Genomic DNA, 15,434 nt, shown 5'->3' on the forward strand with positions numbered 1-15,434 from the left:
ATATCCGCAATTTATAAACGTCACTTCGCTATGATATATATATATCGGGACAACCCTATCTCCTATCGGATTTCCAGTGAACAAGCGGCCCGGTGATATAACTCCATTATGTGTTCCTCTACTCCGTATAAACGTGTCAAGCCAAGTGTAGTGGGAAATATCACGGATATGGGAGAGTAAAAGTAACCAAACCCTAAATAGACCTAAATAGATGCGGGGGAGACCGAGACATATTGCAGTTATCGGCCCGTGGGTATTCCATCTAGGGCAAGATATGACTTGCATAGAGTAGGTAGTAAGGGGCAACGGACTACGAGATGATTATTCTGTACCCCTGTGCCCTGTGCCCAAGCCCCTAGTAGATTACTTCTTCACAACAATGAAATTGCCAAGAAGCCACCCGGAGCACGCCCCCACTTCACGTGATATGTGGCGATGGCAAATCAAAAACTTGATAGTTGATTTTTTTGGAATGAATTACGATATCTATGTAGAGGCAAATCTATAGTATCCATTCAATATGGACGTTGTAAATGGCTTGAGACCAAAGGGAAGTAGACCTGCTTATCTGAGGTCATATCGGTCCCACCTTTTATCTGGTGAATTCTGCCGGTCTAGAGCAGAAAGGAGGGATTTCTCCAGGTTTCACACTCGGATCATCTTGGGCATTAATCAATGTAGAGGGCATCGAATTTCTAATATGTAATAGTAAATTGTAAAGAAGAAAAAAGAAAAAAGAACGTTGGGCTCATGACATCGTTCACCTACGGGAACCGGAATAAATGTTGTTCTCCGCCCCAACTCCTTGTCAGCCGCCACTGTTTCTTTCTCCCCTTCCCTTTTGCTTCCTTTACTTCCTTGCTTCCTGTTTGTTTCCCCCCAACAGCTTGATCATTCTTCTGCTATGTGCTAAATGCCCTTTGCATCGATGGTTTCGCTGGTGTACCGTGAGGGGCATTTTAGAAAAAAAGATAAACAGGGAACACAGGTTCCTTTGTCTTTTGCACATGAGCTTGCTTTACAATGACTTCGAATGCTCCCAGCTCCGTTCAAATATCTGAAGTTGACTCGACTTTGACCGACAACACGTCCGTATCTGCGTCTCATGCGACCCACAGCCCCGAATCTCGATTCATTCATCCTCGAAAACGTGAAATGGACGAAAGAGAGGAGCCAGGCCAAGGGCCATCAAATGCGGCTATAGGACAGTTCACCTTCGCCCCTACTACCCGAACGACGGTGGTGACGACCACGACAACTACGACCACCTCCTTCCCACCATTAACAATCAAACCCCCGCGAGCCGTCAAGGATCTGGATGCCCGACAATACCCTCTCGCCTCATCTCCAACTCCAGCGGCCCTAAGAAATCTCAAGTTCAAGATCGGTGACAAACCAATCGTCTTCAACGAGCCCGAGGATACCACAAATGCTGCCGCTGAGGTATGATCTTATCCTACCCTGGGTCTTGGTTACAATGCTCACAGTATAATAATATATAGTACAAGGAGAAAAGCGAGGCGTTGAGATCGTCAAATGGCCAGATTCGCTCTGTCAATTCGTTCATCTCCGAGGGCGAGAACCCCGCTCGGCGCCTGGCCACCCCGAGAATAGCGAGCCAACCTTCGAGTCACCCTTCCAATACTCGTCGTCGTGCCGCCTCACCCGTCACACTTTATGATCCTCGGCCCTCGGTTCTTCCACGAACTCGCCCGTCGCGGGTTCCTTCCGAGCCCATTACACGCCGCACTCGCCAAAGTGGTGTGGGATCAACCCATCTTGCCGCCGGGCTTGCCACCCCAGACACCGAAACCAATTTGGGGGGACCTGGCGAAAATGTGGCCCCGAGACCAAGAATTCATAGCTCGGTGTTTCCGCGCAGGGAACCTCTGCCGTCACCCCTCTCCTCTGAAATCGGAGCTAAAGGCATACAGACATCCAATCAAAATTCTTACTTGCAGAATGCATTGTCTGGGATTCGTTCAAACCCCGGAACTCAAGAGTCTCAGGCCACTGAAGTGGATGAAAGTTCGACTGCACATGAATCGGCTTCATTTGGTCACGATACAACATATGGAAGCCAGGAATACACAACGCAAGAAAGACCCGAGCTTCTGTCTCAACTATCGGCAATAGACAATGCCATGGCGCAGGATATGTGCCTCCCGAGCCCGAGTCTCTCCCCGGTCGCTGCTATGAATGCCCTCCATGGCGAAGCCTCCTTTGACTCGGAAGGGCTCGACGTTGATACGGATTCTAGTCTAGATCATAATGTCTCGCGCTTTTCCAAGGCTTTGCGGCTTCAAGATGCAGATGAGACCCAGGTAAATGGTCATTCCCTCGCAAACTCACGGTCACCGCCATCCCTCCTGGATATGCCTAAGGTGTTGGAATTCTTTGATTCCGTGCCTGATGAGGTCAAGACATATCTCATGTATCAATTTCTCCGGAGATGCCCCAAACCTACTCTCCATTTCGTGGCCGATGTGGTTAATCCCACTTTGAAGTGCGACTTCCTGGCTCTTCTGCCGCTTGAGCTCAGCCTCAACATCGTCAAATACCTTGACGTTCAGACTATGTGCCGTGCTGCGCAGGTGTCTAAGAAGTGGAGACACATCACTAATTCTGATGAAAAGAGCTGGAAGAACCTTCTTGACCAGGACGGATATCATCTCTCAGATGGAGAATTAGAACGGGCTATAAGACAGGGATGGGGATGGCAGTTGTCGAGCGGCCCTGAAGATCACGAGGAGGATCTCAGCGTTGTGGCCCTGGCAAGGGCTGATCTTGAGGCTTCTCCTGTCCCTTCGATGGCTGGTCCCAGCAGCAGGAGCCCTCTAGGGTCTATGCCATCGATCCGACGAGGCAAGCGCAAAGCAAACACGCGTGCTTCAAGCAGGAAGCTCGCGAAGCGAAAGGTCTCATCCAGTGGGGGAGATATCGCCGATCCAGACTGGAGGAGAGATGTTGCCGCGTCCGAGGCCCCATATGCCGCGGCCAATGCTGCAGCCGGGGCCGTGCCCTACGCTGAAGTGGGTCTACCATCTCTTCGTGGGCTGTTCCTCTTCAAGGTCCTCTACCGTCGCCATGTTGCTATCCACAAGGGATGGATGCAGCCGGATGTCAAACCGCAACATATCGCTTTCCGCGCTCATGACCGCCATGTTGTTACTTGTCTGCAATTTGATGCTGACAAGGTTCTTACGGGAAGCGATGACACCAACATCAACGTGTACGACACTAAGACAGGTGCGTTGCAGGCAACATTGGAGGGCCACGAAGGTGGTGTGTGGGCTCTTGAATACTATGGCAACACGCTAGTCTCCGGCTCCACTGATCGCTCAGTGCGTGTCTGGGACATTGAGCGGGCTAGGTGTACTCAGATCTTCCACGGCCACACCTCCACCGTCCGATGCTTGCAAATCGTCCTGCCTACCGAAGTCGGTAGGGATGCAGATGGTAAGCCTGAGATCATGCCTAAAGAACCATTGATCATTACTGGGTCTCGTGACTCGAACCTTCGGGTGTGGAAACTTCCCAAATCCGGTGACCCAGTCTACTATCAGAGTGGTCCTACAGTGGATGACGCTAGCTGTCCATACTTCATGCGTGTGCTCTCCGGCCATCAGCACTCTGTTCGTGCAATTGCAGCCCACGGTGATACCCTTGTGAGTGGTAGCTACGATTGCACGGTGAAGGTCTGGAAGATTTCCACCGGACAGACTTTACACACACTGCAGGGTCACTCGATGAAAGTCTACAGTGTGGTTCTTGACCATAAGCGCAATCGTTGTATCAGTGGAGCCATGGACCACATGGTCAAGGTGTGGTCACTAGACGATGGAGCCGTTCTATACAACCTCGAAGGCCATACCTCCCTTGTTGGTCTGCTCGCTTTAGAGCATGATTTCCTTGTCTCGGCTGCCGCTGACTCCACTCTCCGAATCTGGGATTCCGTGCACGGCCACTGCAAGAACACCTTGAGTGCACACACCGGTGCCATCACCTGCTTCCAGCATGATGGGCAGAAGGTCATCTCCGGGTCTGATCGTACGCTGAAGATGTGGGATGTGCGAAACGGCGAGTGTGTTCGAGACCTCCTCACAGACCTCAGTGGTGTGTGGCAAGTCAAGTTCAATGACCGCAGATGTGTTGCTGCAGTGCAGCGTGACAGCTTGACTTACATCGAAGTAAGTGTTCTCTGATGATGTTTTCCGATTCTTTATGCTAATATTGCTTCCACCCAGGTTCTCGACTTCGGTGCTGCACGGGATGGAGTCCCAGAAAGCAAACTTGCGAAACGTATTGTTGTCAACCGACGTGGGCAGGAGATCCTCGGCGGAATCGAAGATGACGATGACTTGTCTGATTGAGATGGCTAGGCTGCATTTCCCTCTTCGACCTCTATCTCGACATCCGACAACCTTCTTTCTCCCCATACCACTTCATTTCTTCTGTCTTTTATTCTCTTCTCACTATTCCCCCTTCACGATACCCATCCTTACAGCTCTCGTCTTCCATCGGAACAAATATCCTTTGCATAGCGCGGTCGGCATTATTTGGTCTTGCAACATTACGACAAGGGGCCAGGCGTTTTTCTTTTTTATCTTCCATATTTTTTCCATCATCTTTTATGTGGAGGTCCCCGAATATTGTCATTCAATGCATCCTCTCATCGATACGTTTTCTTTGTCTTTGCCTGATGCGTATTTGACTTCCCATTCTGTTGCCTGCCAAATCGGTGACATTGCCTTCTGATGTTCTTTTACATATTTTTCGCCTTGTTTTGTCCGTACGGACTGCTCATAATAGATTGATTATCTACAATCTTTATCACAAATTCTGTCATATACTAGGTTGGTGTGTAGGTTTATTGTAACTGCATTTGGTAGGTATAGTATTCTGCTTACAGCAGCTGGCTCTACATAGCGAAGCATTCAAATGCTTCGAACATGAACCATATTATTATCTGGTGGTCTAGGTATGCTGTCGTAGACCCATGTCGGCTAGTTCGGGATCGCGTACGATAACCAGTCCGATTGGAGGATTGGCTATCATGCTCAAACAAAGCCATATACTTCAATCCTCGCCCCAGAAAAGGAAGAAAAAGTTTCTCATCTCTGGCCCATAGATATGCATGCCCTCGGGGAAGGGCTGATCAGACGTGACTAGCCAACTACGGAGTCAAGTCTAAAAAACTCGACGATAATTTCGAATCCGGACAATACGACATGTTCTTTCACGACAAAGTAGCCGGGGTCTCTGCAGGAGTCGGTACAGCGAGTCGACCACCCTGCAAACTCCCATCAATGCCAGCAGCAGACAAAATTGACCAGCGAACAGCGTCGATCCCTAGCGCCCGGCCAGGACCAATCGTTGCCTCAGCACTACAAGTCAAAATCTCACCTAAAGACCCAGGCCCCTCCGAAGCCCGCGGATCCGGCTGCACAAGAGGTTTGATACCCCGAAGCAAGAGCTGTAGTCGCTCGATATTGGCAGACGTGACTCCAGTCTTCATCTGCTTCATTTTCCTAACGAGGAACTTATCGACCTTGGATAGAATGATCTGGTGCGGGATTGCGTGGTGTCGGAATAATCTGAGAATTTCAGCGTCTGTTTGCTTGATTCCGTGCGTACTGTCGATGAGAAGGTATGCGCGACGGAGTCTGGAATATCTTCGTCAGTGATTGTACATCATGAATGGGTATTTCATGCCAATGGAAAAGGCCATAACGCACTGTTTCCGTCCCTGGAGATACTTCATAATCTCCGCTCCCCACTCAGACCGACTCGCCTTTCCGTATCCCGGCATATCAAGCAAGACAACCTTCGACTCGCCGCCCTTCGTACCTCCAATCCCGAACGCGTTCATTTCCCTCGTCCGGCCCGGTTTAGACGATGTCCAGCAGATCTCCTGTCCCATTATTGCGTTGAGTAGTGAGCTCTTGCCGACATTAGAGCGGCCCAGGAATGCGACTTCGGGCTCGACTGATGCGAATGGTGTTGTGCGGAATTTGGCCGCGGACCAGAGTTTCAGCGGTGAGTGACGCGACGGTGTAAAGACTTTATCGGCGAAGGCTAGTTGTTCCTCTTTGGGGGGCCTTGTATCCCAGTAGTAGCAGAGGTCGGTTGTGGTGAGGTCTTTGAGCTCGCGCTTTGAATTTGGATTCGAGGAGGATAGGGCTCGTATTGTTGTATATAATGATATCCTGGATGCAGGGTTCCTGCATTTTGGTATTGAGTTCATCATGACTCTTAGATACCAGAAAAGGTGTTGATAAAAAGCCAAATAAAAAAAAGTAGAGTTGATATCGATTTCTCCAGATCGGCGCACGGGGCAAGTCTCCCGAGCCAAGACCGCATCATCAGCTATCGCATCCAGATAAGACTGACCTTCTCTCTATGTTCCAGACACACAAGTCAAGATGATCAACGCAGTCCTCGTCTTCAATAATAATGGCCAGCCCCGACTGACCAAGTTCTACACACAGCTGGTGAGTCGACCGCACTCACACCAACGCCGCACAGGACAACCCCAACTAACCCCCGAGACAGGACACGCAAACCCAGCAATCCCTGATCGCGCAAATATACCATCTAGTCGCCCAGCGTCCAGCAAGTGCATGCAACTTCCTCCCGCTCCCTCCTCTCCTCTCGCAAGGCGCTAGCTCCTCCGCCTCCGGGCCCTCCGATGCCCCCACCCAAATCACATACCGGACCTACGCAACGCTGTCATTCATTATGATCTCTACGTCCACAGAGTCCCCGCTTGCTCTGATCGATCTGATTCAGGTATTTGTCGAGGCGCTGGATCGCATGTTCGAGAACGTCTGCGAGTTGGATCTTATCTTTGGGTATGAGACACTGCATGCTGTGCTCGGGGAGATGATTGTTGGTGGTGTTGTGGTGGAGACGCATATCGAGAAGATTGTTGCTGGTGTGCGTGCTCAAGAGGGATCGCTGGGTAAGAAGAAGGCTGTTCAGGCTGCTAGTACTAGTTTGGGTCGTGGGGCTTTGCCTGGGTTGGGGGCGTGGAGGTGATCTATAGATGATAGATGCTTTATCTTTTTATGAGCTGCATATTGATGGATCTGTGGACTATTGCGTCCGGTTTGGTCTATTCAAGGCGTTCTGGTTACGCATTCTAGACTTGCTTTCGGAAAATTTGGGGGTGCTATTTTAGACTTCCGGTTATTGATGCCTTTAATGATATATTGAGTGATGTGATTGTACATTGCGAAGTTTTGTAAAGCCACATACTCGAATTTTCTTTACTTCAGATGTAGGAAACAAAAGCGGGCATCTCGCTCTAGTAGTGCGGTCATATCCCAAAGGGTGATGAGTTTCGACTAACCATTCTCGTTGCAACTGACGAATGTTATGGTGCTGTTTGGCCAATCCTTAGCCACCGGTGCTTTTCCTCTGAACGAGATTGATCGAGGGAGTCACAGTGACTGGGGTGAGTTCATTGTAATTCAATATATCGCAATCGAGGCAGATTTGCTGTTCTTCGTATGGATTCCCATGTAGGTATAGTCTGTACTTCCAGATCAATTTTTCTGAACCGGTTGCTATCAGCCATGTTTGCTGCATTCCCAAACCTTTCTATAGATAATCAAAGGCATAGCAGCCATAAACCAATCATCCACCATTTGATAGGTCTGCGCTTAGTTTTTAGAGAATGTGTTGGCATGATGGTGGTTTCCTGATCGACACAGGGTACCGTTGGAGAAACAAACGTAGAGGGCATTGCGGGCAATAAACACGGTGAAAAAGTGCGTGGTATACCTGAAGGCTTAAAACCGGGTATCAGGCTTCTTCGAGCACATGAGTTGGCAAATTGAAATCCTCGAGCCATTTTGTAACCACTCGCGGCGCTTTATTCGTAGAAAACCAGAGATCATACGGCATAGGGTCAGCGATAGCTTGATGAATGACTCCATGCCACGACTAGGCTGAAGGTAGACATGCTGCTGTCACAACATGTGCCTAGCCTACCATACCACACACCCACTAACTTGCGTCATAATCCCTAGCGCGGTGTCCTTCTGACTTGTACGCAAGTACCTAAAAAAAATGTGAGCATCCTATCATCCAACCAAGCAACTAACGAAGTGGTTGTTGAGTCCGGGTACTCAAGCTCGGGTAGTCTTTATATACTCTTCAAGCGACTTCTCTGCTTTTTTGACATGTCTGAATCGAGAAGTCTGGCTTATCGACTATATTGCGCTTTGAAAGGGAATTATTCGAGCAAGGAGAGATAGGGAAGGTTTAACGTTTTCGGAGTTGCTTTAGCCCTCAGAAGATCTCAATCATGCTCTGATGATGCCTGAGTTTTTAATGGTGATGGAAATTCATGGGCCCTCCTCTTTGTGATGTGCAGTCCGCGTTTGGAACAACTTGGTATAGTTCACGTGGAACTTGCCATTTTGCATGACAAGGGTCTTCGGGTGATATTGGTGGGCCGTTGGTATTGCTCGACTCAGTACCTGGGCTATGAACACCGACGGGCAATCCGGCCACAGACTGGACTAAATTGCGCCAGCTTAATTCCGAATTTGGCCATAGCTGCGAGGTGAATGCTTTCTGGCTTGCGCGTTCAAGCGATCCTTCCACTCCTTGCAGGTGTATCCCTGCACGGTCTGCTATACTGCGGTACATGACTGGTTTCCGAAGCTCTAAAAGCAGCATCCAATCACCATGTATAGATCGATGGACATCGTAGGAATCTTACCAGGTGTGGAGTAGTACAGCGCTTTGACCAATCCAGAGTATGTATCGGGAGTAAGGCTGATTTGCATACTGATCAGCATACTATGAAGAGAATACTATATTTTGACATTGGTTGAATTTGAAGATTGTTACTAAATAAATTCAAGAGTTGCAAGATTAGAAAACTATCGTTACTTTGGAGATTATGATTATTGAGGAAGTTACCCGCCATCGCTCCTGTCTCAAAAAAGATGCCCGGTGTCATGTGACTTCTACCACATGGTTACGGAAATTTGCCCTAACGGGTAGCCCTAGCCCTGGTCACATGAGCGCGCTAGCGCGACCCACAGAAACTTCATAAGTTGCATCCACACGAACTTTCTCCTTTCTCATCCGTCAACCGTCAATCAGCGCAATCCCAGTCGACAAAATGGTGGTGAGTACATAAAATGTCTCTTGATAACAGAGGCCTCTTCTAGTTCTCTTGCGATGTCTCACGACATTCGCTTTGCTTCAGATCTCTGATCTAAGCAATTCCGCCGATCGCGCGCAGCCTCGAAAGAGATGTGTCGCGATCGTGTGATGATTTTGGCTGGAAGCATGGAGTCAATGCCCGTAACACGGCTTGGCTCATGTTCTCCTTAGAGTTCAAAGAAGATGCAGCACTATGTGAACAGCACGCTGATCTTCTTTCCTCAATGATAGCCTCCTACTAAGTCCGGAAAGAAGACCGCCGCTCTGCCCTACCCCCAGGGCAAGGCTGGCGCTGGCAAGAAGGCCGCCAAGGTTCGTTTTCTCTCTTTCCCCTTAGGAGTGCATTGAGTTCTGAAGATGCTAACCTTTCGCACACAGAACCCCCTTATCGAGAAGCGCACTCGCAACTTCGGTATCGGCCAGGACATCCAGCCCCGTCGCAACCTCTCCCGCTTCGTCAAGTGGCCCGAGTATGTCCGTCTTCAGCGCCAGAAGAAGATCCTGAACATGCGCTTGAAGGTTCCTCCTTCAATTGCTCAGTTCCAGGCTACTCTCGACCGCAACACCGCTGCCCAGACCTTCAAGCTCCTCTCCAAGTACCGTCCTGAGACCAAGGCCGAGAAGAAGGAGCGTCTCGTCCAGGAGGCTACCGCCGTCGCTGAGGGCAAGAAGAAGGAGGATGTCTCCAAGAAGCCCTACAACGTCAAGTACGGTCTCAACCACGTCGTCGGACTCGTTGAGAACAAGAAGGCTTCCCTCGTCCTCATCGCCCACGATGTTGACCCCATTGAGTTGGTTGTCTTCCTGCCCGCTCTCTGCCGCAAGATGGGTGTCCCCTACGCCATTGTCAAGGGCAAGGCCCGTCTCGGCACAGTCGTCCACAAGAAGACCTCCGCCGTTCTCGCCCTGACCGAGACCCGCGCTGAGGACAAGGCCGAGTTCGCCAAGCTCCTCTCCGCCATCAAGGAGGGTTACACCGACAAGAACGAGGAGTCCCGCCGCCACTGGGGTGGTGGTATCATGGGTGCCAAGGCCAACGCCCGCATCGAGAAGAAGCAGAAGGCTCTCGACGCCGCCATCAAGGTTTAAATGCTTGTGTAACTACAGCTTTTTTTCCTTTGATATCTGTTTGACGGGATCGTTTTCTAATCGAAGCGCTCGGATCTCAAAAATAATATGTTATGGGGAACAACAAGGTGTTCAAGGCTTTGACGATCTATTGATGGCCACTTTAGCTTTAGATGGGTGCGAAAGAGCCCTTTGGCCCTTTTTGGATCCTGTTCTAACAAAAAAGACACATTTTTTCCCTCACGAACTCCAATGGCCCTATGTACCAACTTTTCTGCAGATACCCATGAATGCATTTCTTACCTGTTCAATCTATTGATGGTCTTTGTAGTCCCATCAGAACTAGGCATTCATGTCGTCTGCATGTATTTGTAGTGTATCTTGTAAATTGTAGTTTGTACTAGTCTGTGCGAGAGAGCTCATATGTACAAATAGATAAATCTCGATCATTCTTATCGAAATTTTCTCCCCTTCGGACCTGTGTGGCCTGTGTGGGATGTGACATCTGCCAAGAATACCAAGTCTTTTCTAAAAGATAGTTCCGTCTTGGCACATATCTTAAAAGACCTCTACATACTTCTATCAAATAGTATTCTATTGAAGAAACAGACCATATGGTCGTTTTTTAAGGCTTGAAGAATTGAAGACCAGCTAGGCTATATATATTCATGGATGTTAGGTGAGATTGAGGGGTAATTTCCCCCTGGATAACATATTCAGTACATACAACATTGCATATATATAGATACAAGAATATCCATATCTCACACAAAATGATCTAAAACTGATTTCCGTTGGAATCATACGCGTCATGGACTTGCTGTCTGGCATCGTACTTGGCCCGTTCCCTATCAACAAAGTCTAATCCTCTGGACTCAACCTCACGATCGACAAAGGCACCAGCAAATCCAGCAAGGATCTCCTTGGCCTTTGCGTGGCTGTCGGGCTCGCCTAAGATCACAAAGAAGTATTAGTCTTTATATACTCCTAGGCTTGGCTCTATTCATCGAATGATCAAAAGCGGGAATGGGGAGGGGTTGATACCGTTCTGAGCAACGTGGTTCTCGTAGGCCTTGGCTGCCTCGTAACTAGCAGCACCGGCGATCAGCTCATGGATTACGGATGGATCGTGTTCTGGCTGATCGTTGTAGGTGTTGTAGGCCTGAGCCTGGTTGGAATCGTCTAGGGAGATGTGAGTGGAAGGTATCAAGGGAGTATAAAGGGGATACTCACCACTGAACCAGCCCATTTTGAATTGGATTGTTAAGAAAAGTGGTAAGAGAGTGGGAGAGAGAGAGAGAGAGAGAGAGAGAGAGAGGAAGAGGGGTAGTGTAGTGGGTTTTATACTAGTGTCTGCCACATTTATCACACCATTGAGGGGCATATTCGGAGTTATATCTACACAAGATGATATACATGTAAAATGACCACAGAGGGAGAAATAGGATATAACAAATGGCTTTACACCCTCAGACCTAAATGCCAAGAGTGAGAAGGATAAAAGACAAGGTATGAAATTACAGGGAGATCCAGAGGTCGGCCAAAGCATTAAAAAAAAAAGTACAAAGAAACCCCAAAGCCCTAGCCTTATACCCCCAGAAGACCAGAGATGCTCACCGATCTCTTTTTCTTTCCAATATGAATGACACTGAGAAACCCCGTCTAAAGACACAAGTTGAAGCAAGAAGCAAGCGAAAAAGGTGTATAGTGTGAAGGACGAGACATAAACGTAATCGCGGTCATTTGGTCATTAACGTTGGGGAGGTCGTGAAAGCCCTTGGCGTACCTGTATATTCTTGTTAGCCAGTTCAGACATACGTAAATAATAATCACCCACCTTCATTTGTTCAATTCTCGCCTTCAGTTGGCTGGTGACTTCTGCGGCTCGCTTCCAGTTCTCTGCCGGTTCGGAAGACCTGGGCTGCTGGTCGTCTTCGGGGAAATGTGCACTGGAGTCTCGGGTTGAGCGTGTGGGACTACCAACGGCCGAGTAACCGTATGTAGGGCTCAAGTTGCGTCGGCCAAGGCCGCCATTGCGACTGCTGAGTCCTGGTGATTCCATGCCGCTGGGCTCCTTCTCCTCGCTGGGAGTAGCAGAGGCGTAGCTTCGAGGACGCGAGCTTTCGAAGCGGGATCCCATGTGAAGACCAGATCGTGCAGCAGCATTGCTGTTGCTGATGTGGTCTTGATACATGGAGTTTGTGTCCGGCATGCCCATGCTTCCAGCGTCGGAGGTAGCGTTAGGTGGGCTTATGGCAGACGCGCGAAGTGCTCGTGCGAGTTCACGCTTCAATCTTTCGATCTCTCGCTGCTGTTTTTGAACACTCCCCTCTGCAGTTTCCGCGTCACTCCGTGCTCGAACAAGTTGTGTCTCTTTCGCCTTGATGCTCAAGACATCGCGGGTGTGGTCTTCAATCAGCTGTGCATTCTGGTTCTGAAGTTCAGTGATCGTTGAGTTGAGCCTTGAACGCTCAGACTTCATATCCTCCACCGTTCGGTATAAGTTCTCTTTCTCCGCCCGCAGTTCTTCCAATTCGGCACGCTTCACCTTATCCGCCCGTAATTCCTCCAACTCAGCACGGTCGGCAGCTGCCATAGCATTGGCGGCAGGTTCAGCAGGCGCCGACGGTCTGGCAATGGGCCGACCCGCAAGGCCACGACCAAGACCGAACTTGGGAGCAGCCGGCGGGGGAGCCACATCCTCCTCTGGGGGTGCAGCAACTCGCCTTGATGGCGACGCAGTGGTTCCGGGGCCAGCAAGTTTCCGTTGCAGCTTGAGAGCGGATCCAGGAGTTGCAAGACCGGGCTTGGGAGCACCGAGCTTCGAAGGGATTCCTCTGGATACAGGTTTGACCGGGGGTTCTTCTGGGGCAGGTGGAGCGGCTACAGGGGCTAGTTTTTTCAGTCCCGTTGCCGGCGGCCTCTTGCCAACGACCTTCCTGGCAGCCGGGGCAGCGGGCTTTGGGGGTGCCACAATAGCCTTGGGTCGCTCCTTGGCCTTGACTTCGGCGGTTCCGAAGTACTCTTTGATTTTGGTTTTACGAATCTCGTCAAGGCCATCGAGATACGGGTTCATGGCCCGTTCACCCAGAATCTTCATTAATGTACCCAGAATTTCAGCAGCTCCTTCGCGGATTGCCGGGGCTGACTCGGTCAATAGCTTTGTGCCGGCATCGGCGATCGCTTTTTGCTCTGCCTTGGCTGGTACCGTCCGGGTTGTGCGCAAGCAACGAACCAAGAACTTGACAGTTTCCTGCTTGATCTGTGGGTTCTTGTGCTTGAGATACTCGAAGATTTCCTCCAGGCAGTCCGTAAGGGTTGTGGTTGTGAAGACAGCATCCAACGCCTGGCCCAAAGCATCTGCCACAGTCGTCTTCTTTTCTTTCAGACGTTCAAACATGGGCGCCATAATGACGCTTCGGTATTTGGTAAATCCGTTGCGAAGGCCCCTGGCCAACACGTCCACGCAGTTCGCAGCTACCGTGGCGACAGCGACGTTAGCGTCCTTCATAGATTTGGCCAATCCCCGCACGATCTCATCGTAGGGTGCGTCCTTGATTCGGGGAACGTTGATAACGTTATAGAGAGCGTCCAACGCTTCCTTGCGGTCCTTCCATTTCGACGAGGCCAATTGATCATGGAAGTTGTCGGGGATTTTCTTCACGACATCAACCGGCTCCGCCAGGTCGAAGGCATCAACCACCACCCCATCCTCCTCCTCATCAAAATCATCGCCGACTGGTTCGTCACCCTCCTCGCCTGCCGGTGCAGCACTGGCCGCCGCCATGGCATCTTGTTGTGCTCGAGTGAATCGCTCTTGCTTCGGCGTGGGGTCCTGCTTCACAGCTTCGAATAGTTTCTCTAAATCTCCCTGTTGTACAGGTTTCAATTCGGCCCAGAACAGAGGCTTTATGGCCTCCCGAAGCCACCGATAGAGTTCCACGGTCAGATTTTGTGCTTCCGCGCGGACATTTTTATCGGCATGACCAAAAACCTTGGTCAGTGCCTTCAACGTTTGCTTCGGGTCGACGAGCTTGCAGCCGAAGTTGTGATAAATGAGGGTCAAGGCTGCGAGAGTGGCGGCGACCACCTTGGGTACTTTGTGTGATAGTATGGGTAGTAGTTCCTCGATCACCGGATCGGCCTTGTCCACTTCGACGCATAATAAAAGCGCTTCCTGGGCGCTAGCTTTACCGGCCGGTCGTGTAGATGGGAGACCTTTCTCAGCAATTGGTCCAATTGTATATGCGCGGGATCTATAAATGAGAATATTGTCAGTGGATTCGGGCGCGACCAAGAAGACCGTCGTGACTAGGACCGGGGGTTGACGCACCTGGTGCAGGCCTGGGCTCCTCCGAATTTCAGAAAGGCGCAGTATGCTGCAAGACCTTCTGACTGTGCTGCGACGTTGGAATCTGCCACCGCCCCTTTCCACAGACCGGGATCTTGTATGAATGGTACGAAGACTGGGTGTGATTCATCGGGGGTCTTTTCAAATTGCGCTTTCGCATCTTCGTATCCCTCCTTTCGAACTTTCCAGTTCTGTATATGGTTAGACTTTTCAGTGATCCTATCGATCGGACTGGTTGTCCAGGAATGAGCGCACCTTGTGAGCGAACCGGTCGGGCAAGGATAAGGAGGAGAAGTCCTCTGTGGCTTCAGCCATTCTGACGGGCGAACGGAGAACTATCAACGGATTCTGGGGACGAAAGGAGTCAGCACGTTCTGCAGTGTCCGATCAGAACTGCGCATTGCATCAAAGCAGGTTCCGAAAGATATAAAAGGTTTCTGAGTTGGTCGCGGCGGGGGTGTCTCGGGGGTGGGTTCAGATGGGCGTACTGTGTTGGGTGCCCAAAGGGTGTCAAAGACCTGTTTGTCTTGATCAATAAGACAGTGTGATATTGATTAGAACATGAATATGCAAGTCAAAGTATCAAATGTACATTGACAGGGGGTGGAGGTATTAGTCGAAACGGGGTCAAAAAGAAAATAAACAGTTGGAAGTTGAAGAGAAAGTAAACAAAAGCCTTGGCAGATTGTTTTGTTAAATCCCCCGCGGTGGATCACAACTTCATATTTATCTTTCTCTTCTCTTTTTCTGTTTCTTCTACTTCTCTTGGATCAATTCGCCAATTCGCAAACTCTCCAGCTCGAGAACCCCTCGTCTCCCCTTTAATTCG

At 49.9% G+C, this 15,434-nt stretch overlaps 6 protein-coding genes across 6 annotated transcripts; 3 read left to right on the plus strand and 3 right to left on the minus strand.

Annotated features, from left to right (window-relative positions):
* Positions 1–1,023: 1,023 nt before the first annotated feature.
* On the plus strand, positions 1,024–4,373 carry N7447_005916 (F-box/WD repeat-containing protein; the record flags this gene model as incomplete). The annotated part of the gene is made up of 3 exons (XM_057230178.1): positions 1,024–1,443; positions 1,503–4,190; positions 4,248–4,373. The coding sequence occupies 3 exons, from the start codon at positions 1,024–1,026 to the stop codon at positions 4,371–4,373; spliced, it is 3,234 nt and encodes a 1,077-aa protein (XP_057085268.1).
* Positions 4,374–5,239: 866 nt separating this feature from the next.
* On the minus strand, positions 5,240–6,247 carry N7447_005917 (translation initiation/elongation factor MRX8; the record flags this gene model as incomplete). Its single annotated transcript, XM_057230179.1, has 2 exons — positions 5,240–5,666; positions 5,739–6,247. 2 exons carry the CDS (start codon positions 6,245–6,247, stop codon positions 5,240–5,242), a joined length of 936 nt encoding a protein of 311 aa, XP_057085269.1.
* Positions 6,248–6,425: 178 nt separating this feature from the next.
* Positions 6,426–7,041, plus strand: N7447_005918 (putative AP-3 adaptor complex subunit sigma; the record flags this gene model as incomplete). Its single annotated transcript, XM_057230180.1, has 2 exons — positions 6,426–6,494; positions 6,556–7,041. The coding sequence occupies 2 exons, from the start codon at positions 6,426–6,428 to the stop codon at positions 7,039–7,041; spliced, it is 555 nt and encodes a 184-aa protein (XP_057085270.1).
* Positions 7,042–9,142: 2,101 nt separating this feature from the next.
* Positions 9,143–10,275, plus strand: N7447_005919 (60S ribosomal protein eL8; the record flags this gene model as incomplete). Its single annotated transcript, XM_057230181.1, has 3 exons — positions 9,143–9,148; positions 9,418–9,498; positions 9,565–10,275. The coding sequence occupies 3 exons, from the start codon at positions 9,143–9,145 to the stop codon at positions 10,273–10,275; spliced, it is 798 nt and encodes a 265-aa protein (XP_057085271.1).
* A 757-nt stretch (positions 10,276–11,032) lies between these two features.
* N7447_005920 (DUF3759 domain-containing protein) lies at positions 11,033–11,503 on the minus strand (the record flags this gene model as incomplete). Its single annotated transcript, XM_057230182.1, has 3 exons — positions 11,033–11,205; positions 11,299–11,436; positions 11,488–11,503. 3 exons carry the CDS (start codon positions 11,501–11,503, stop codon positions 11,033–11,035), a joined length of 327 nt encoding a protein of 108 aa, XP_057085272.1.
* A 501-nt stretch (positions 11,504–12,004) lies between these two features.
* Positions 12,005–14,920, minus strand: N7447_005921 (putative spindle pole body component; the record flags this gene model as incomplete). The annotated part of the gene is made up of 4 exons (XM_057230183.1): positions 12,005–12,040; positions 12,092–14,510; positions 14,588–14,796; positions 14,861–14,920. The coding sequence occupies 4 exons, from the start codon at positions 14,918–14,920 to the stop codon at positions 12,005–12,007; spliced, it is 2,724 nt and encodes a 907-aa protein (XP_057085273.1).
* Between the last annotated feature and the right edge of the window lie 514 nt (positions 14,921–15,434).

Source organism: Penicillium robsamsonii, assembly GCF_028829455.1.
Source record: "Penicillium robsamsonii strain IBT 29466 chromosome Unknown utg000003l_segment0_segment0, whole genome shotgun sequence".
In the NCBI taxonomy this organism is placed as follows: Eukaryota; Fungi; Ascomycota; class Eurotiomycetes; order Eurotiales; family Aspergillaceae; genus Penicillium; species Penicillium robsamsonii.